General features: G+C 34.0%; 1 protein-coding gene across 1 annotated transcript in view; it reads left to right on the forward strand.

Moving 5' to 3' along the window:
- The window catches only part of LOC149782061 (integrator complex subunit 11-like), a 36,934-nt gene that overhangs the window by 3,462 nt on the left and 10,164 nt on the right, over nucleotides 1-23,308 (forward strand). Inside the window, exons 2-13 of the mRNA XM_089933486.1 lie at nucleotides 314-387; nucleotides 2,403-2,514; nucleotides 3,787-3,903; nucleotides 5,663-5,761; nucleotides 8,272-8,445; nucleotides 12,087-12,206; nucleotides 14,107-14,202; nucleotides 14,885-15,007; nucleotides 17,073-17,162; nucleotides 20,859-21,021; nucleotides 21,996-22,106; nucleotides 23,036-23,094. Coding sequence (XP_089789612.1) covers nucleotides 314-387; nucleotides 2,403-2,514; nucleotides 3,787-3,903; nucleotides 5,663-5,761; nucleotides 8,272-8,445; nucleotides 12,087-12,206; nucleotides 14,107-14,202; nucleotides 14,885-15,007; nucleotides 17,073-17,162; nucleotides 20,859-21,021; nucleotides 21,996-22,106; nucleotides 23,036-23,094 — 1,338 coding nt within the window. The remainder of the gene's footprint in view (nucleotides 1-313; nucleotides 388-2,402; nucleotides 2,515-3,786; nucleotides 3,904-5,662; nucleotides 5,762-8,271; nucleotides 8,446-12,086; nucleotides 12,207-14,106; nucleotides 14,203-14,884; nucleotides 15,008-17,072; nucleotides 17,163-20,858; nucleotides 21,022-21,995; nucleotides 22,107-23,035; nucleotides 23,095-23,308) is intronic.

A 23,308-nucleotide genomic window follows, 5' to 3' on the forward strand; every position in this document is an offset into this window, starting at 1 on the left:
GTTGTAACATATAGAACTACATCGTGATGTGGAGTATAGAAAGTAATCTGATGTTAGAAACCTACAATAGAGAAGTACTGTGACACTTTCGTTAGATATGTTATATCTGCAGTTATTAAATGATAATGTGAGATAAAAATTGTTAATTTAAAAAAAGTATGAAAAGATGATTCTTTGTAGAAAAATGAGAAATGGAAATAATTGGTTTTCAAGGAAAAAGGGAGGGAAATTAAGGAAAATGTCTTTATTTCTTTACCCATGAACAAGGAGAAAACGTTCTTGTAGTTTATTTTTTTTAATTTTTCTATTTCAGAGGAGATTCCCTGACTTTTCTTACATAACCAAAGAAGGTCGCCTCACTGAGCATCTGGACTGTGTTATTATCAGGTCTCACAGAAACAAAAATATTCCATTTCATTTAGATGCTATTATCCCACATTAGTGTATATATTGTTATGTCCAAAAATATTCCATTTCATTTAGATGCTATCATCCCACATTAGTGGGTATATATTGTGATGTCCAAAAATATTCCATTTCATTTAGATGCTATCATCCCACATTAGTGGGTATATATTGTGATATCCAAAAATATTCCATTTCATTTAGATGCTATCATCCCACATTAGTGGGTATATATTGTGATATCCAAAAATATTCCATTTCATTTAGATGCTATTATCCCACATTAATGGGTATATATTGTGATATCCAAAAATATTCCATTTCATTTAGACGTTATTATCCCGCATTAGTGGGTATATATTGTGATATCCAAAAATATTCCATTTCATTTAGACTTTATTATCCCATGTTAGTGTGGGTATGTTGTGACATCCATCCATGTTTATACATTCATCTCCTCCTAATCCTGAAGGTAGAAATTTACCAAACTTTGCACAAGACTTGCCCATATAGTAATCATCCACAAATGGATACAGTTTATGGGCCCTTTCCCTGAAGTCCTTGTGAAGGGATCATAGGTAAAATATACAAAAATAGCAATTACAATGACATTTTGAAATATTTTTGTACCAAACATGTATATGCGATCATTGGTGGAGGACATATAATGTATGTTGGAGATTTTAGGTTACGATCCGTGAGTCATGGTCTATGAGTCATTGAGTCATGGTCTGCAAGGGAATGAAGGCTGGGGAAGTTGGAATTTTGTCTGGGGATAGGGAAATAAGAAGCATTGGGATCTGCCATGGCAAGTTATGGACTCGAAGTAGCTCTAGTTTCTTAGTTCAGTGACGATGATACATCGAGTTATAACAAGGCTTTTGTATTTCTTCAATGAGGGCAAGCCTTGTAATTGTTTTAAAGGTGGGAGGATGGGCATAAAATCAGATAAAGTCCCCATACATGTGTCCATCACAAATTTAGTTTCTGTACAATAACTGTTGAGTGACATCATGGATTGTAACTAAATTTGATATCAGGCTTCATGTTAAGATAATACTCAAGTAGATTCAGTTTGTAAGTAGTAAAACAAACAATCTAGACCCTGACATGCCAGTGCCTTACATGACAACTGATCAGGGTTTATATTGCTTGCAGATTAAATTATAACCAAGTACATAATGTTAGTTTGGTTTTCAGGATTTGTATTGACAAAATTTGACATTTATAGCTGTTGTTCATTTATGCACTTTGAATTTTGACATTTGTCCATCAATGATACCTTATTGGCAGGAACATCTTTGCTGTAAGTCATTTATTTAATCAATTCATCTTTCTTAAAATTTAAAATAAATTTACATGAAACAGAATGGATATTACAAGTCATTAAATTTATTTGTGCTCAAACACATTAATCTATACCATTTAAATGTCCGATGAAGTTAAGTCTCAAGAAATCATTGTAAAATCCAGGTTGGGCTGTAAAACTAGGATTAAGTCATATCATTGACCCACAGGCTGTAAAATTAGGATCAAATCATGTCATCAACCCACAGGCTGTAAAATTAGGATTAAGTCATGTCATTGACACACAGGCTGTAAAATTAGGATCAAGTCATGTCATCGACCCACAGGCTGTAAAATTAGGATTAAGTCATGTCATTGACCCACAGGCTGTAAAATTAGTATTAAGTCATGTCATTGACCCACAGGCTGTAAAATTAGGATTAAGTCATGTCATTGACCCACAGGCTGTAAAATTAGGATTAAGTCCTGTCATTGACACACAGGCTGTGAGTTCAGCAGACCCCTAATTAAACTTCTGATTGGTAAAAAAAAAAATTGATTGTATTGGGCATACTTATAGTCACAGGTCAAACTAGTAGTTTAAGAACCCTGACTTCAGCTTTAAATGACTTCCAGTAAATTATTCCTTTGAATGATTTTGTTGTTATAGCAGTCAGATGAATGGAATAAACCTTTCTCCTTGTTTTCAGTCATTTTCATCTTGACCACTGCGGAGCCCTGCCATATATGTCAGAGATGGTTGGTTATGATGGTCCAATTTACATGACCCATCCCACAAAGGCCATTTGCCCAATTCTCCTGGTAAGAAATCCACATGTTATGGGAGCCATGAAAATGATGTGTTATAAGTGAGATCACTTTAAACCAAAGCATATTCCAACGGCTGTGTTATAACACCTTATACCAAGGCATGTACCAACAGGGCTGTGTTATAACACTTTATTACAAGGCATGTACCAGCATGGCTGTGTTATAACACTTTATGCCAAGGTATATTCCAACACAAAATCACATTTTTAAATATCCATTGATCAAAGTCAGGTTGCTCATTATGTACCAGTCCAAAGTTTGTGTGGCAAATTCCTTGGCTTTATTGGTCATGTTCGGCAAATGCAGCAATTTCAGGAGTGTGATAAAGATATATATGCATTCAGGGTTAAAGACTTCCAAAGTCTAGGAGGTTATAGCTCACTCTTTTTAACCTTTAAAGAGAATGGAAGTGTATGAAGAGTCACCATTCCATGTAACTTAGGCATATGGTTGATCAGATCTGGGGGGCCCCGAGTGGCCAAGTGGTCTAAAGCGCTCTCCGCTACGGATCACTGCCATCTCACCTCTGTCTGCGTAGGTTCGAGTCTCAGATTTGGCCAATGTGGGTATGTGAGATAGCTTGCCAGTAGCTTCTCGAGGGTTGGTGGTTCTTTCCAGGGTTTTCCCGGATTCTTCCTCCACCATTAATACTGGCCGCCATGTATAGCCTATCGAGTGCTGAAAAATGGCGTTAAACCCAACAGCAACAGCAAGCAACTGATCAGATCTGGAAGGTTAAATGCTTTGAATACATGCACAGAAAGGGCAATGCAGGACTCAAACTGGTTTTGTCCATTTCTAAATTTGTACTTTGTCAGCATTTTAATGAAAATAACTCTGGATAATTAGAAACAAAATGTCATTAATCTTTATGGACTGTAGTACCTTTCCTTAAGACTATTTCAGAATGAGGTTACTGAAATTTATTTTAAAGCGCTGACTTGATTTTTCAACAGAAATGTTGATTCAGGATTAAAATGGTGGCAATATAGACTGGTTATTGCATAGATATTACCTTCATAATTGTTTGGAAAGTCCTTCTAAAACCAGTCTGCACCTACAGTCATGCTTGTGGTAAAACTTACATTGATGTAAAGTAAAGGAAATGGTCTTAAAATGGCTGCATTTTCTTATGGTAAAACCTACACTGATGTAAAGTAAAGGAAATGGTCTTAAAATGGCTGCATTTTCTTGTGGTAAAACTTACATTGATGTAAAGTAAAGGAAATGGTCTTAAAATGGCTGCATTTTTGTGCTTTGTAGGAGGACTATAGGAAAATCACAGTAGAGAGAAAGGGAGAACAGAATTTCTTCACATCAGAAATGATCAAAGCTTGTATGAAGAAAGTTAAAGCTGTGAATCTGCATGAAGTTATACAGGTATGTTGACCATATATCAAAATCAGAGATTGTTTAGTTACAGTCTAATCAACTTTATCCGTCCTCTATTAAACTATATGTGGCCTTTATCAGCTTTAAACATAATAGAATGAATCTTTTTTTACCTAAAGCTAGAAGTCTATTTGATGATCAGATGTTCCAGTTCTGACAGTGTATCATACAAGTGCTGGAAATAATGTTATTGATTCACATTACAGTTTGCATGCTTTTCTGACAAAAGTGATGTTGCGTGATTTTTGTTTCTTTACGACTACTAATCACGGCCCAGAATACTTTGGACATGTATTCCATGCAGTTCTCTAAAACTTTCGAATTGAGATGCTTGTATACCTCATGTACTCAGACACATTTTTCAGTCTTTGGTTTATACTTTTCTGTCTGACATTTGGTTTAATCTGGTAAATGACTATGTAATGATTTTAATTGGAAAAATTATATTTTTCTTGTAATCCTATGGAGAGAGCCTTATCAGATACTTGGATATAAAGGACACCTGTTCATAATGAAAATGTGTCATCATAATGAAATATGTGTCAACCTGGCTTTTCCTAAATGATGAGATAGAAGAGAAATTGAAGAAAAAAACAGACAGTTATGTATAAGGTCATTAAGCCTGTAAATCATGCAACTTGGAGCTTGAGTTTGAGACTGAGTTTCCACTATCAGCCAATTAGAAATGGCCTTTCATATGTTACACCATTTGTGATCAGTAAAATAAAAATACCTAGCTCATACTCAGGCTCATTAAGAAACGATGTATCACCAACTGTTTCTAAGTTTACTTATGGATTTCACCTTTATGTAAATGTACCTGTCCAAAATGAACAAAACTTTGTTGTTCCTTGAGAATCATTAGACAGGTTCAGCTGTAATTTAATTTTGTTTAAATTCTCCAGTCATAGACATAAATCTTAGAATTGAAATTTGAGATATAAAAAAACATTAACAAGTAGATTGTGAGGAATTTGTTGTATGAATGAAGGCATTTTTCATTTCGCTTTTTCAGATTTAAATAACTGGCTGTAAAACTAATATAAAATTACAATATATGAGAATTGTAAGTAGCATGCTTGTTTTCAGTATTTCAAAGTTTAGCATCAGATGAAGTTTGTCAGAAGTTACAAATTGATTTTAAAAAAATCTTGAATGTGTTAGATTTGTGTGTATTTTTGCCAGACTCTACAAAGTGGAGATAGCTATTGTACTATAGAGGCAGTAACCTTGATTAAGGGACCATAACTCCCTCCTCATACATATTCTCATGGTATACTTTAATGGGGTAACTTATGTGTAGAGGAGACAAAAATTTTGGAGACAAATATTATTTCTTTGATAATACTTAATTGTATTATGATATGGACACACCCTTACAAAAAAACCTTCCTGTAGTTACATGTTTGAGAGACTGCCCAAATCTGCTCACATTGTAACTGATGATTTATGTGATTAGTGCCAAACCTCTGTGCATGGGAAGAGCACTCTTGTCAGCTTACATCTCAATAAGTAGATGACTTTTTTTTTTAGTGCTTTTGTTGCTAAAACAAGCTATTGATGTGGTGATCATAATTCTTACCTTGAGGTGGCTGGATTTGCAAAGTAGTGATTCTACTCCAGGCATTAGAATCAAGCAAAATCAAACAGTCATTTTTGATTTTACTTCAAATATTGGTAGGCTCACAAAGTTTTAAATTTTTTTAATTTTCATTTTTTGTAGTCATACATATTTTTTGATAACCAGGTAGATGATGAATTGGAGATAAAACCTTACTATGCAGGTCATGTTCTTGGGGCAGCCATGTTCCACATACAAGTTGGACAACAGTCTTTAGTATACACAGTAAGTAATTCACTTAGATGTTGATTCTTTCAGTTTGTTGGGAGATAGAGAGAGAGATTTTCTCAGAGAATAATAGATGTTGATACCATTTCTTTTTTTATTTACCATAATATTAATTCCTATAACAGTAATGTATTTTATGCCGATTTGGTAGTCTAAGTATTTTGTATATGTCCATCATAAGGTTTGGCATTGTAAATATTTATTTATATACCCATTATAAAGTGGAGCATGTCATGTTATAATGTCATCCATCCATTCTTTTCCAAAACTTATAAGTAACTCGCATTTGGGACAAGGACAAAATTTACTAATTTTGAACTCAAAATATAAGAGGTCAAGTTCATAGGATTGTAGGGAAGAAAGTGCAGCAGTTCATCTTGTAATGCAACTATTTTGACAAAACTTTGTAAATGGCTTGCATTTGAGATAAGAAGAACACCTATTGATTTTGGGGTCCAAAAAGGTAAGGTAACAATGACCTAAATAGAAAAATGGTTTCCACATGATATCCTGAGTATTGCCAGATCTTATTGAACTTTGTGAATGGCTTGCATTTGAGACAAGAGAGATGCATATTTGTTTTGTTGTCAGAAGTCAAATTCACTGGGACTGAAAGAAGGTTACCAAATTTCCATAAAACCATCTATTATGTAAGCTCTGTTTCACATGACTTTATGCTTAACTTTGTAAATGGCCTTTATTTGAAATAAGGAGGACACCTAATGATATTAGGAATAAAAGTTCAAAGTTCAAGGTCAGATAGACTTTAAGGAGGAAAGTGGTTTCTGTAAAGTATTAACTGAATTCCATATTTTTGCCATGTCATAATTGTGTGAGTGACTTGCATTTGCAAAAGAGAAGGAATTTACTGATTTTGAAATCAAAAGCTCAGAGGTCACTGGCTGACAGAGTGGTCTAAGGCACTTACCTATACAGATCACTAACATTGCAGATCTCTCCAGGTGAGTTTGAATCTTGACTCTACTCAGGTGGGTACGTGAGAAAGCTTGCCAGTGGTTTCCCATGGGTTGATGTTTTTTCCAGGGTCTTCCCATGTTCATCCTTGACCAAATAGACTGGTTGCAGCATTAAACCCCACATAACCTCAAAACCAGTCAATAGGTCAATAGCAAGGCCACACTGATTCCAGAAGGTGTGGATGGCATTCATGTGAGATAAGAAAGGCAACTGTTATTTGGGGGTAAATAGGTCAAAGGTCAAAATCACGAGACCAAAACAAAATGGCATAAGCAAAATAGCTTTAGTTCTGTTTCTTTTACTGTGTCCAGATTTTGTGCATGACTTGATTGAAACTAGAGAAAGCAAATGTATAATTTGGATTCAAAAGGACAATGGTCAAACTCATGCTGGCTGAAAGAGAGTCACTTGTATGTCATATACCTGTTTCAGAAATCATTGTAGCTTGCATTGTTTGGCAATTATTTTGACTGGCTAGCTTTAAAGGCAAGGAAGAAACCTGTTGATTTTGTGTGTGTGATTAGGATTTTTAACATAGCTTTAAAACATTTTCAGTTGTATCGCTACAGGGTCTACAGTGTGGCAGCTTATAGTGATGTCTAGCACTGAGACATCGTGCTGCAGACATGTAGCATGGTGTCCCACCCAGTCACATTATCCTGACATCAGGTCGATTTTGTGGTCAAGCATTCAGATGTCAGTTTCACAGTGATTTATCGAAGTGAATATTTCCAGATCAAATTTTAAATATTCTACAGTACATATTGAATAAATCATTAAACTCTGAATAATGCATCGCCCTAGGGAAAATTAAAACATTGTCATTAATGCCATTACATCCATTAGTCTAGCACATGCTTTGATGTAACTGTCCAAATAGCAGCTGACATCAGAGAATGAAATAGCATTGCCTGCAACAATGGCATAGTAAATAGGTACTGTGTCATCCAGTGAAAACATTAACCTTTAGCCAGAATTGTTTGACTTGTGTCATGGCATTTGATTCATTTGTTGTTCATAAGACATAGCAAAGGTCATTGGAGTGCTGTTTGACCCTTTCTGAATGAAATATTCAAATTTTTCATTCTGGCATAGAAGAGTGTAGAAGTGAATGATGGTTATGATAATGGTGAATAGGATGATGCTGTGATGATGGTGATTGCTATAGTTATTGTGGTAATGGGGGTGATTGCTATAGTTACTGTGGTAATGGGGGTGATTGCTATGGTTATTGTGGTAATGGGGGTGATTGCTACAGTTATTGTGGTAATGGGGGTGATTGCTATAGTTATTGTGGTAATGGGGGTGATTGCTATAGTTATTGTAGTAATGGGGGTGATTGCTATAGTTATTGTGGTAATGGGGGTGATTGCTGTAGTTATTGTGGTAATCGGGTGATTGTTCTAGTTATTGTGGTAATGGGGGCGATTGCTATAGTTATTGTGATAATTGTGATTCACTGCAGTTTTTCTGCTGTTTTAAGCATATTTTAATACTTTCTAGCACTTTTCCTCTTTGTTTCCTTACAGGGAGACTACAATATGACCCCAGACAGACATTTGGGTTCAGCTTGGATTGACAAGTGCAGACCTGACTTACTCATATCAGAATCAACTTATGCCACAACCATTCGTGACTCCAAGAGATGTCGTGAAAGAGATTTTCTTAAAAAAGTCCATGATTGTGTTGAAAGAGGTGGAAAGGTGAATGAAGTTGATTTACCTGTTGAAAATTGCACTGTTCATATGGTTCATCTAATCCAGCTTCGACTTTTAATACTGTTCAAAGTCTCATTTGCTTTTTGTCCATTGATACATTTTAAAATTTATCCAGACTTGTCAACCCTTACAATTTTGCTGTAAGTCTTTTGGAAATTACCCATAAAATACAGACTTAGGGAATAAAAGCACAAATTACAGAAATATGATTGTTTGCAGTAAAACCCAGATACTGGCTTGTCCGTGATTTGATTTGGATCTGGGTTTCATATTAGATTCAGTGGAATTGGTCAGGGAACCAGACTAACTTTACTGGAGTACCTCATACACTTCAAACTGAACATATTTTGTAAAGCAAAATATCTGCATGACCAAACTATTGGATTTTTTTTAATTAAATGGCATCCAACAAGTAAGCAGTCATAATGAAAGGGACAAGAAACATCTTAAAAGGTTTTAATAGTACAGAAGAATAAAATAGAATATTCAGATTTTTGGAGGGAAAAGGGTAACAGTTACATTTTGTGGACATCATGTGTTGAATTGAGTATGTCATATAGTGGGAAAGTTGATTGCCATTGCCACAGCTTTTTTTAAAGGCTTTCATTAAGCTGAGAGACATCAAGAAGTCATTAAGCTCCGTAGGGGCTGGAACTACAATTTGTGAAACTGTACTGGATGTAATTAAGGCTAAAGCAAACTTTACAAACTTTTGAGTTGAACATGATGTTTACCTTTGGCACATCTGTCTTAAATCAGACTTCTGGACTTTTAAATCAGACTTCTGGACCTTTAAATCAGACTTCTGGACTTTTAAAAGCATGTTTTCCTGCTTGACATCAGCAGTGCATTATATTTTGTTACAGGTTACTGAAAACTGGCCTCACTTAAGGACAAAAATTGACTGCCTTACTGAGAAGGTCTTGCTAGAGTTGGCATGACTGTGTATCAGACATAAATAATTAACATTCACATTTAATACAAGGCTTTGATCAAATAATCTCACTAAGTAAAAACACCATTGTTTGACATGAACCCTCAGTTACGTCATCATGGTGAACAAAATGTTCATTTCAGCAAAGTAGACTTCCTATCCTGTCATTCGATACTGAAATACATTATAATAGTGTATGGTGAATTAACCCATTTTCATAAACTATAGCCACTTTACTATGAGCTAAAATACTGTAGAATTTGTAACCTGTGTCTAAATTTAGATTCTTTGCCCTAGAAGAACGGTTCCTTTAATTAGGGTTTATGTGAAATAAGCAGAGCTGATGGTTTATATACCTTTAAAATTGCAGAATACAGCAGAAAATGGCTGCAGAGAATCAATCTTATACCATGCAGATCACTTGAGAAAATCATTTTCACTGGAATTCAATAAAGAAAATGATGTTATTCAATGAAAAATATTTTTTTTCCCTAAATATAATAGATATTCATTAAATAACAACTGCCTCAGACAGGATATGAAATCGCCTGGGAAATTAATGCTAAAATTGATGTAAGAATGTTGAATATGAGTGAACTATTTTAGTACAGTTATTAGTTGAAACAACTGTGGCCCAGATAGGTAATCAGTATATATCAAAATATGACAGAAATAGTGATAGTGTGATAACAACTTTGGTTAAAGGCTAAAAACAAGATATAAGGCAATTATTACAGCACTCCTCATCATAAAACTACACTATATGGCTTCTGTGGACAGACATATAATGAGGGATTACTATACCTAACAAATTCAAGTTTTTATTATAAAACCTGTGTTGAAAGACTATTGCTATGAGAGACCACCTGTCTTGAGAGGCCAGATTCTTAGTGCACAAATTTGTTGATTATATCATGTTATGACCTGTTATGAGAGACCACATGTCTTGAGAGGCCATTATTTTTTGGCAAGAGGGCTAGTCATTCAAGACAGGTTATACTGTAGACTTAGTTGCCTTTACTGAAAATGAATGTTATTGCAGATTTTTTAATAATAAAAACAAGCTCAGGATGCGTCCATGACTAACCACACACACAGAAACATACATGCACACAGAGGCAACATTACTGTAAGCATACTAAATCATCTCAATCTAATATTTACTTTGTTCCAGATGGTAGTGTGTTCGATCAACTTCTTTTTTTAAAGAATGAATCTTACTTGAGAGGCATATTTTTATGGGTTTGTAAGTTTATGAAAAACAATTTGCACTTTATGTGTCTTTGTCATGAGCTAATCCATTTCAGTGAATTACTATTGGGCATTTTTAAAATAAAGATCATTTATACATTAAAAAATGAATAATATCATTTAAAGAAGCGCTTTATTGACAATTATTTCCAATGTGATTAAAAAACGAGCATTCAGTCTTTAACAGACACCCCCCCCCCCACGATTTTCTTGATGTACAGCGAGGATGGTATCAATTCATATTGTTATGGAGGTCCCTCATTATCTCGCGCCATTGCTTATAGTGCAGTCTATACTTTTAGCCCCCGTTGTGCACGAGTTATCGAGGGAGAGATGTATATATTGTCACTAGTAGATGTACTGCATTACACATTTGAGGTCTTATTCTTAAGGTCAAGATCACTTGTCAGTATTTGAAAGTTTCTTTTTTTCTGCTTCATATCAAAAGCTGTTTGAGGTTCAAGAATGTACAAATAAAAAGAAGGGACACTTATGCTTTTCAGTTTAATAGAATCTTCTTGTTAAGATTTCATATTCAAGGTCACTGATTGATTTTTTTTAACCTTCTTCTGCACTTTTCCTCTAATCCCCTTTGAGATGGGCCGATGAAATTTATTTACTTTCCATGTCCTAAATGTACAGCTCTGTCTAAAGGTCATTGCCAGATTTTATTATCATCACTTTTGTGACATCATCATAGCAGGCAGGGGACAAAAGTTGACTGAATTTGTGTACACCATTGGAACATTGTGCCATCCATTTGTGACATCATCATAGCATGCAGGGGACAAAAGTTGACTGAATTTGTGTACACCATTGGAACATTGTGTCATCCTTTTGTGACATCATCATAGCAGGCAGGGGACAAAAGTTGACTTAATTTGTGTACACCATTGGAACATTGTGTCATCCTACCAAGCATAGCTTTTTTATTAATTACTTTATGATTGTATGGATGGTTTCATTCAGGTATGTTGTTTTTATTGTAAAATAACTTATAAACATTGTTATAGTTGAAAATCAGACCGCTCCAGTGGCCTAGTGGTTAGAGCATCCACCTTGGATGTGGGAGGTCGCAGTTTTGAACCCTGGCTAAGTCATATCAAAGACTTATAAAAATGGTACTTACAGCTACCTTGCTAGGCACTCAGCATTAAGAGGTTAGTGTTAGGACTGGTCAACCTAGTGTCAGGATAATGTGACTGGGTGGGATATCATGCTACATGATGCCCCAGTGCTAGACATCACTATAAACTGCCACACTGCAGACATTGTAGCAATATGGCTGATTTTTCTTTTAAAGCTATGTTAAAAATCCTAATCACACATACACATAAACATATAGTGGGAAATCAGAAGTGACAGTTTGCTCTAAGCTATAGTATTCCTTTGCAAACTCATGAAATATTATACCCTTGATGTTTGCTTATTTTAACTACAGGTGTTGATTCCAGTATTTGCTCTGGGAAGAGCTCAAGAGTTGTGTATATTGCTGGAGACATACTGGGACAGAATGAACCTTAAGGTCCCCATCTATTTCTCCCTGGGACTCACTGAAAAGGTATGCCATTATTACATGTTCCACCATATGAATATAAAAGAAATTTGTCTACTTGCATCGACTGTTTGCATTACACCTTGGCATTAAGGAGAGTACAATTTTAAGATAGAAAAAAACTTTTAATTTTGGCTTGCCTCACATTTCACAACGTGATAATATAATGTTGCCATGAATACACCTCAATATTGAGTCATAGATGAATAATTAAATTTTCATTTTTTGTTATAATTTATAGCACTTAGATTGGCCAGGATTTTGGATTTTGTTTACTTTTAACATTTATATAATTGAAACAATGTCATTTAGCCCCAACGACTGGCACCCCTTGTTTGACATCCTCAGATAATCATAGGTAAAATACAGTCTAAAATTATGCAGTATTTGTTGACATTGATAACAATGGCAGTGTGATTAGAAGTCCTATTGGTTTTCTACTTTGTAAGATTCCTTATTTATTGCCAGAGAAGAGGAATCTCCAGTTTGCCATAATTGTTATATGCCAATCAGGTGGTTTGTATAATCACAAAATCACACAATACACCCAATGGGAGAAACAAAATGGCCCAAAACATCAGAATCTGAAATCTGAGGGCAAATATTACATTTAATCTCCATATTTCCAATTTTAAATTAAAGTTTGATTATATGGAAGATTAAAGAATAAGAAGCAGGTATTTATAATTTAAATAATTTCTCAAATAGTTTTTAAAAAAAATATGCCTGTATGTCTTCATTTTGCATTGTTAACAGTTGTAATTATGCTCATTCCTATAAAAATGCATATTGACCACTTAACTAAATAACCTTGCATGGTTTGAAGTTCATATAATGTTCATTTACACAGGTGTGTGGAAAGTTATTACTTCATTGCTGTGCCTTCAGGTCAGGGTGCTGACGCAGGTAGGCTTCTGGTATAACTTTCCATACACTCCTATAAACGAATATTTAACTTTTTTATATAGTATACAACTCAGATGTATGTGCTGAGTCTAGCAGAATTAAACCCCAAACTATGTCTTGCCAGACTATGAACTAATGTCATTATAGCTTTCCAGAACAGTTTCTTTTTATTTTGTAAGTTAATGACAGATTATTTATTGGCCATGGATTGATGGTGTCTTTCCAGAAGTCCTTGTCCTTCCTTGTGTCTGGTATTAACACTGTGGTTTGTGTTTAGATGATTTTATCAGGTAATAATTTAATCCACATACTTAACTTTGTAAATGTTGTGTGAGGTCTGCAGCAATCACTGAAAATTATGTCACTGTAATCTGTAGATCTGTAGATCATAGTTTACAATGCAGCCATACTGCGATTGGTGGTATTTCCTCTCACTCTCTCTCTCTCTCACTCTCTGTCTCTATATATATATTTTAATGTGATGGGTTCAGAAATAAATCCATAAAATAATTTTGCTATTTATATGTTTATTTACAATTTAAACTATATACACTCTGCTTCCCTTGTGTTGCATTACACAAGAAATCCTGTACTTCCTTGTAGGATTACAATCTAACTATCCCCTAGAACAGAGAGAGGAAATCCAATTATTCCTTTCACACTGAAGGCTACAAAACCTCTCCCCTCTCTCAAGTCCATGAATCTTATTAAAACCACTTTCCCAGTTCATAATTCAGTCAAGTTGAGACCTGATACTTGACACACGAAAGCAGATAAGAGTTCTCTCACTCCCTAGGATCACTACCCTCAGCCAGAAAGTTCCGTTATAATGAACAGCTCTAATTGTTTCAACCAGTGATATAGGGAAAACATAACTGCCCTATCATTTTAGCCACACACTCCCCAGGTATCTAATTTCATTACACTATATATAGTTTGAATTGCAGTTCTAATTGCACTCAGTTTCTATGTATTCACCTTGCTTATTCGTTTCTTGCAGGCCAACCATTATTACAAGTTGTTTATCACATGGACAAGTCAAAAAATCAAAAATACATTTGTGCAAAGGAACATGTTTGAGTTTAAACATATCAAGGTAAGTTTCTCTCAAGCTTCCACAATTGTCCTTGCTTGGTTTCACTTTGAAGTATCAGCCTTACCCCCAAAGCTCCTTGAACAATCAGGTTAGAAAACACACAAAAGTATAAACTTGTCATTTGTTAACTGTTGAAATTTTAAATCAGTGGGTTATAGCTCACTTTGTTTCAACCAATAATTTGTTAAAAGTGCCAATAAAACCAACAAAAACAAAACAAAAAAATAATCTCTGCTTCTTGAGCTTAATTTTACTGGTCCACAAGAGTTCTTGCAATTTAAAGATGATGCTGATGCTGATTTTGATGATGATGTTGATAACCCTGTGCCTCCCATTTGTAAATGGGGGTGTCAAATTTACCTAATAATCACATATATTAATTACCCAATATATGAACATTATATCACCTTAATATCACCTTTATATGATTTTATATTACAATTATATTACTTTTCCCTTCTTCAGAAGTTTAGTGTAGTATATGTACATGTAATTAATTGATTTTATATGTAAGATACATAACATTTTATTTTTATTGTCACTCACAGTAACAGTATGATTGAAAATTGGAAATTAAAACTAATAATATGTTATTGTTGCAATAAATGTACGATGGTTAATGTTTAAAAAAAGGAAATAGTATTCAAATTTCCATCATTTTTTCTTCTTCTTTTTTCTTCAGCCATTTGATAGATCTTTCATAGATAATCCAGGCCCAATGGTTGTATTTGCCACGCCAGGAATGCTGCATGCTGGTCTTTCACTCCAGATCTTTAAGAAATGGGCCCCGAATGAAAACAATATGGTAATAATAATTACACTTAGCAAATTAGAAATTATTTATGTATGTTTTTTGAGTGTGCATGCATGTTCATGTATATGACCACGTTCCTCTAAGAAGTCATTTTTTCCACTTGGAAACAGTCATTCTGTACATTCTGTGCCTATTCCCACTAACTGTTTTCTGGCCTACCTTGCCAGTAATGCACATATTTTGAAATGTGTAAATAATTCAGACATGAAACACTCAGATGGTGGGCATGACAGGTCAGGAATAACTCACTGAGTCATGGACTGTTTTATTGCCTGGTACTAATTAACCTCAAAGCAACCTAACACTTGAACAAAAATTTGGTCCACAAAACTTGAGTTTGCCAAGTTTTATTATTTTCTATGGTAGAGAACAAAATAATAAAATATAATTAATTTTTTAACAATTTACAGCAATTAGATTGGCAGGACCTATTGAATTTGTCAGGTTCATACCCATTGGAACCAAATTATTTTTTAAGCCATGCCCACCTGCATTACTTTTCTGGACATATACACTTTATCTGTACATGTACACTTTATCTGTACATGTACACTATCTGTACATGTACACTTTATCTGTACATATACACTTTATCTGTACATATACACTTTATTTGTACATGTACTTAGTGAATGAGGACTATATTTAAAATATAAGATCACTCAAGGTCAGAGTTCTTACTTAAGATTTTAATTATGAACCAAATGCTGGACCCCTTTTTGTCAAATAAATGAGATATCTTTGCTAATGCTACAAGTAAATACACTTTAAATGAATAAATATTTTCGACTTACATATCTTGATGTGAAGACATGACAGTAACATGCAAAATGCATCAGTGTATGTATGTATTAATGTATGTTATGAAATTTGTACACAATTACAATATGGAAATTTGAAATGTGTTCTGTAGAATAAAGTAAAAGGAGAAGAAAAGAGAAAACAAAATAATGTGGTTATAGAGGGGTTCGAACCCATGACCTTTGTATCATTAGCGCAATGCTTTAAGCAACTGAGCTGTGTGATCACTTTATAGACATGGTATTGGATAATGTATAAAAACAACTATAGTCTGTTGACAGAGTTTATGTATGCACTTTCATTCAAGGATTGTCATTATGAAACAAATTAGACCTAAATTCTTCCAGCTAATCAGAATTGTGTATTGATGTCAGCTGGCAAGCCTTTATCTGGCTGGCTGTTTCCTGTGTTTCATGAGATTCACTGTTCTGTGTTATTTTGCCTTAGTGAATGAAATTCAAAATATGATTAAAGAAAAGAACGTTATTAAACTACGAGTTTATTTTATTATTTATGCTGTTGAATTTAATTATAAAGATTGACTTTTTATATATTCAACGAAGTATGAACTAAAAAGAAAATGCTGTGCAAGTTTTTGTATGATCGGATTCATGGATCATACAGTTTGCAGCATTTTTTTGACTCATAGTTTATTGAATTTGAAAAAAATTAACAGTCAATCCTTAAGTTAATTATGGACGACTATTTTTACTACAGTATTTTTATGAAATCCATGTGTTGGTAATTAGGGGTACTATGATGAAATTATTGATGAAAACAAAATACATCTGACTCAAGATAATGATTTTAAAAGAGCAGATTTTCAGCAAAAATAATATAGTTTGCTTCTTTATTTACATTTGTGAGATGGAGTTACATACAATTTCAGTGAGGACTGTGTGTTTATTTGCTGTCAATTACTGGCTTCAGCACTTAAAAAACATTGTGGTCAATTGAAGAAACAAGAATGTGCTTAAGAGTGTTCCAAATGTTTCCAAATCTTTAGCCTAAGATATCAAAGCCGATGCTTGTATGCCTTTTTCATCATCTAAAGTCCATGAAACAGGTTGAATAATTATTTACTTTCATTATTAAATACTGACTTATTCAATTAATATCATAAATTTTGTATTAAATGACCTTTAATTTTGTTTCATAAAGCTTTTATCAAAGTGTACTTGCTTGATTATAAACATAAAACATTATTACAGCATAGTAATTTAATATAGTTTTACTAATACAACTCATATTTCAGGTGATAATGCCAGGATACTGTGTGGCAGGAACGATAGGTCACAAGATACTCAATGGTGCCAGAAGATTGGAGATGGAAAATAAACAAGTTGTAAGTAAATTTTGTTACAGTGTATACATTAACATGTTTTGCACATGACTAAATTTATATCTTAGTTTCTTGGAAGTTACTTTTTGTACTTAAACATACTTACTTTAATAGACTGTTAATCACTGTGAATAATATAAATTTTATTTGTATATACTTGAGCACATTGACTGTGAGAGACATTAAGTCAGCTGTGACTGATTTAAATTTTGCATTCATCGATATTTCACCACACTGACCATAAGAGACTGGAAATGACAGCGACTTATATCACTCTTTCCAATTTAAATTTCAAGGCTCTCCTACTATTCATGTCTTAGAAAGTTGTAAATTTGAGGCCGTTTAATTTTTTCATGCATACATCGCTTGGAATTCTGTAAAAATAAATAGCACACAATGAAATGTACATTTACTATAAATGATGTAGATTTAATTATTTATATATCTAGAATGTTTGCTTCTCATTAATCAATTGAATGATTGATGTAACATTGAAAGTAATACGTACATTTGCATTGCTTTTAGATTCTCATTAAATAAATAGATGAATAAGATTCACATAAGATTAATTGATCTGAGAAATGTGTGTGTGTGTTTTGGATTTTTGACGTAGCTTTAACAATGTTTCAGTCATATCGCTACGATGTCTGCAGTGTGGCAGCCTATAGTGATGCCTAGCACTGGGGCATCAATCCACAGACATGTAGCATCATGTCCCACCCAGTCACATTATCCTGACACCAGGCAGACCAGTCCTAACACTAACCTCTTAATGCTGAGCTTCTAGCGAGGCAGCAGTTAATACCATTTTATAAGTCTTATGTATGGCTTGGCCGGGGTTTGCACCCGTGACCTCCCACATCCAAGGCAGATGCTCTAACCACTGATTTGAGAAATGAATGTAAATCCATCATCTTGTGTAACACATGATCCTTCATCGATGCCATAATCTTGTCATATGGTACAACTCAGTCACTAGCACATGTGAAATTGAATTAAATTGTTTGAAGATTATAAAATCTAAAGTTCTTAGAGGGCCTTGAAAAGCTTGAAAATGCTTGAATTTTAAGATGGCAATATTCAAGGCTTTGATAATGCTTGAAAACTAATATGTTATCTAACATGTGCTTGAAATTCCTTGAATATTTATTGGAAAGTCAACTGTAGATTGCATAATATTCTTAAAAGTAGCACTCATGTTGATTATATACATTGATTGAAACAAACAGCCCATATTCTAAACTAAATATGTTTTCCCTAGAGTGTTGTCAATGTAAACGGGTTGTAAATTGATCCATAATTTGTTATCATATAGATTAAACATAAGGAAATTCTATTAAAAACAAAGAAACAACTCAATTTTGTCTCTTGATCTATCATCAGTTAGGTTCTTGAAAAGCATTCCATGCATCCTGGAAAGTTAAAAATGATTCTTTCAAGTGTATACTTCCAAAACTATGAACCTTTCCAAAAATTCTTTGTTTAGATTCAAACTTGGCTTTAAATTCTGATATCCAGTTGGCTAATTTAACCTAATTGTCAGATGATAATATTTTGAGTTGCCTTGGTTGAAGCAGAAGAACAATGCAGGCTCAAGCTTTAACTATGTTTAAGAAACATTTGGTAGCAATAATCTTATGTATAGGCCTTGGAAATGTCATTTTTAATCTATTTCTGGGGAACATCATATGCAGATATAATTATTTACACCGTATGTAGACCAAATGTTTAACGTGATCACATAACTCTTTTAAGTTAGTATTTTAGGAAAACAGTTCTTTAAATGCCATAAAATAATGAACAGTAATTAAAACTTGTAGACTGATTGCATATTTGATTTGGTTATATTATTAAACTTTGGCTCCAGTATTTATTATGTAATTATTCCTGTGCTCTTTGAATAAAGGAGGGTATTATGTACCAGTATTTGGTATGTAATTATTCCTGTGCTCTTTGAGTCAGGGAGGGTATTATATGCCAGTATTTGGTATGTAATTATCCCTGTCCTCTGTGAGTAAAGGAGGGTACTATATGCCAGTATTTGGTATATAATTATCCCTGTTCTCTGTGAGTAAAGGAGGGTATTATATGCCATTATTTGGTATGTAATTATCGCTGTTCTCTGTGAGTAAAGGAGGGTATTATGTGCCAGTATTTGGTATGTAATTATCCCTGTGCTCTTTGAGTCATGGAGGGTATTATGTGCCAGTATTTGGTATGTAATTATCCCTGTTCTCTGTGAGTCATGGAGGGTATTATATGCCAGTATTTGGTATGTAATTATCCCTGTTCTCTGTGAGTCATGGAGGGTATTATATGCCAGTATTTGGTATGTAATTATCCTTGCGCTTTTTGAGTCATGGAGGGTATTATGTGCCAGTCCATATGTGTATGCATTTGTAATCTAAGTGACTTGCAGCTGGATGTAGTGTTTGACAGAATCTTGTAAATGCAACTAGTTTCACATTATAGTTGATCACCTGGACACTGGGGAAATGATGTGATCATTATCTAAAGATATGCATATTGCATTCCTTTGATTTTTAATAGAGCTATTGCCCCTTTTGATTTGAAGCCTGATGTATGGTAGAATCATTTGAATAAGTCTCAGTTTTAAATGGATCGACATTATGATTTGTACATGTCGTGGTGATAATCTGAAGATTTGTGTATGACATGATCAGAAAGAATGTGAAGATGTGCGTATTAATGACTGCTGTTACAATTTTTAAATAATTTATTGCCTTTTTCATCCTCCAGCTGAAAACAATATAAAGATTATGGATCTGTGTAAAACTTGATAAATATTATAGTCATCATTTAAAGATGCATTTACTATCAAGCCTTCATGCTTTGTGATTTTGTAGAAGAGTTATTGCCCTTGCAGTCATGTATCTGAAAGCGATATATGACGGACCTTTTCAACTTTTCATGAGATTACTTGAATCTTTGAAGATATAAATAATATTTAAAGATTTGCACATTGATCAATCCTATACTACAAGTCACATGGGTCATGTAGGCATTCAGCACTCTTTCAGAGATGGGTGTCATTTTTTAGAATTTGATTCTACATACCTTTAAGTGGCAAATATTCACTTCATTTGGATTCGTATACATCCACATTCCTATAGAAAGTCATTATTTAGATGCCCTGATAGGTACATACAACAAAATCAATGTTACAGTACGTAGAGATTGTTGGATGAAATGAACCCAAAGGTGTGATCCAGTACAATCCGGATTGAATGTCGTGCTTGGTGATGTCACAATGAAAAACAAATTTCTACTACTTTCAATTGTGACAGTTCCACTCTACACACTTTTATTTGGATCCAAGTGTAGTACTTGGCCACCATTGTAAAAGTCCATAGCAATAGATAATACTTGTCTAGAAGTTTCTTGGTGACAGTTAAGGTGTACAGAATTCAATGATCAGGATTGAATAGACTTTGGTTAAAGAAAATCAGTGTTAAATTTTAAAAGAATAATTTATATTTAATTTAAAATGAATAAATGCACATATATGACTCATGTGACTTGTACTATAGTATTCACAGTTTTCAGAACAGTAATGTAATTTTTTTTACAATCGGTTTAATTCATCATTGAGGTAGGAGTGAGATCAGGTGAGATGGGCTTATATTTATGTGAATAATTTGCTAACCATTCTTCTAGTTTTGTTTTCTCATTGATTAGCTTGAAGTAAAGCTGAAGGTAGAGTACATGTCATTCAGTGCACATGCTGATGCAAAAGGAATCATGCAGCTTATTTCGTGGTGCGAACCACGCAGTGTCCTTCTTGTACATGGAGAGGCTGCAAAGATGGAATTCCTCAAAAAGAAAATACAGCAGGAGTTTGGTAAGTTTTTAAATAAAAAAATTTCTTAGGCCCTTCATATTAAATTAAGGTTCTGTATTGTCCCCATCCTTTATCATAATAAAAAATTATAACTTGTAATTCCTGTAATTTTAGTGCTTGAAAAATATTCTTTTTTCATTAATCTCCCAGCAGTATGAAATTATATAGCAACATAAATCTTAGATGCTGGTACAGGTAGTGTCAAAAATTACCACAAGGATAACTGGCTTGTGGTGTCCAGGTTTTTTGTTACAGAAAAAACAAAAGATTATGCAACCATTAGAGGTTGTTTTTACATGTGTTGAGTGGTACTAGAATTTTAAAGATCCAACTTAATTGAGGTTGGTCGTGGAATATAGTTCTGATGGCTAATAAAAAATATGGCAAAATTTTTGAAACAATCAGTATTGCAGTTAACTTTAAGAACCTGTTGGGGGCCCCGAGTGGCCGAGTGGTCTAAAGCACTCTCCATTACGGATCACTGCCATCTCACCTCTGTCTACGTTGGTTCGAGTCTCGAATTCAGCCAATGTGGGTGTGTGAGAAAGCTTGTCAGTAGCTTCTCGTGGGTTGGTGGTTCTTTCCGGAGTTTTCCCGGGTTCTTCGGCCACCATTAATACTGGTCGCCATGTATAGCCTATTGTGTGTTGAAAAATGGCGTTAAACCCCACAACAACAACAACAGAACCTGTTGACTTTGGGTCAGTATAGAGTGAAAGAAATTTAAAACATTTCTCATCTCCTTTGAAAATTGCTGGTTTCAGGCCACTGGTCTTCTGATTTCTGCTTTTCTTAAGCCACCCAGCAGGCAGCCTTTGTGAGCACTGAAACAACTCTGTATTCTAGCCAATTTTTGTATATGATTTGGTTTATAGGAGCATTTGTCTAAATAAAGAGAAGTTAAAATTTAGATCAAGTTAATGGATTTTTCTTGATGCTATTTTAGTTTTTGAACTCCATTTTTCTAATATCAGGGATTGAATGTTACATGCCGGCCAATGGAGAGACAGTATGCATACAGACACAACACAACATTCCTGTTGATGTCTCCCTCAAACTTTTGAAAAGAGAGGCTTCTGCAGCAGGTGAGTTTAAATCAAGGTTAAATGACTTTATTCGGAAAATTTAGAACCATTATTGGCAATTTTACTATTTTAAATTTATCTTTACTTTTGAGAAATTAGTACCAATTTGCAAATATCTCACACCAAGCTGTGTACAGATAGGTATTGAGATGTACCATAATTTCATCACTGTCAAATGATGAACATTGAAGTCATGTAAGATGAACATTGAAGTCATGAAAGATGAACATTGAAGTCATGTAAGATGAACATTAAAGTCATGTAAGTTGAACATTAAAGTCATGTAAGACTAACATTGAAGTTATGTAAGACAAACATTGAAGTCATGTAAGACGAACATTGAAGTCATGTAAGATGAACATTGAAGTTGTGTAAGTTGAACATTGAAGTCATGTAAGATGAACATTGAAGTCATATGTAAGATGAACATTAAAATAGTATGTAAGGTGAACCTTGAATTTTCAAATTCCTTTCTTTTGGATTATGATTGATGGGTGAAATATGGGTTACAGTGTCTACATCTTGGCCTTACTTCAGATGTGCACCTCTCAGAAGACTGCTAGCTCCACTTATTCTTTTTCAGTTACTAGACTTTTTTTGAAGGAGGTCAAAATTGGCAAAAGCTTTTTACTTGCTTTTTTATATATAATAGACCATTTATGGCACTTTCAGAAGTTAATATTGTCTTTTCTATCAAAATATCTTTGCGATTTTAATTATTGCAAAAGTTATTGTACTGATTTAGTTCAAGGTCATTTCTCAGTCACATCGGAACATAGATTTTGATTAGCTGTCTGCGTTAGGCAGCTTCCCTAATAACTCGTATAAAGAAATTTGTCACAATAAATGACTATATCATACAGGTTTGTCAAAATTATCTCCATTTTGTTTATTGAAATTGCACACAATTATATATTTATTTGATCCAGGTTTGCCAGATCCAAAGACACCCAGAATGTTACATGGAGCTCTTGTCATGAGGGGCAATGTAAGTTCCATTACTTTTTCTTTCTATGCTTCATTAAATGTCATTTTTTTCTTTGCTGCTTTATTTCTTTATCCTTGTTATTCTTGCACAGCTAATGCAATCTGAATATGTCAATCCATGGCATAATTATAGAAAGCCACTTGACATAGACAAATTATGTTTGATAGATTATATTTGATAGACATGCTTTCTATCTGAAGTAATTAACTTTATT

The sequence above is a fragment of the Sinohyriopsis cumingii genome, chromosome 15 (assembly GCF_028554795.1).
Source record: "Sinohyriopsis cumingii isolate HCF-2022 chromosome 15, ASM2855479v2, whole genome shotgun sequence".
Lineage (NCBI taxonomy): Eukaryota > Metazoa > Mollusca > Bivalvia > Unionida > Unionidae > Sinohyriopsis > Sinohyriopsis cumingii.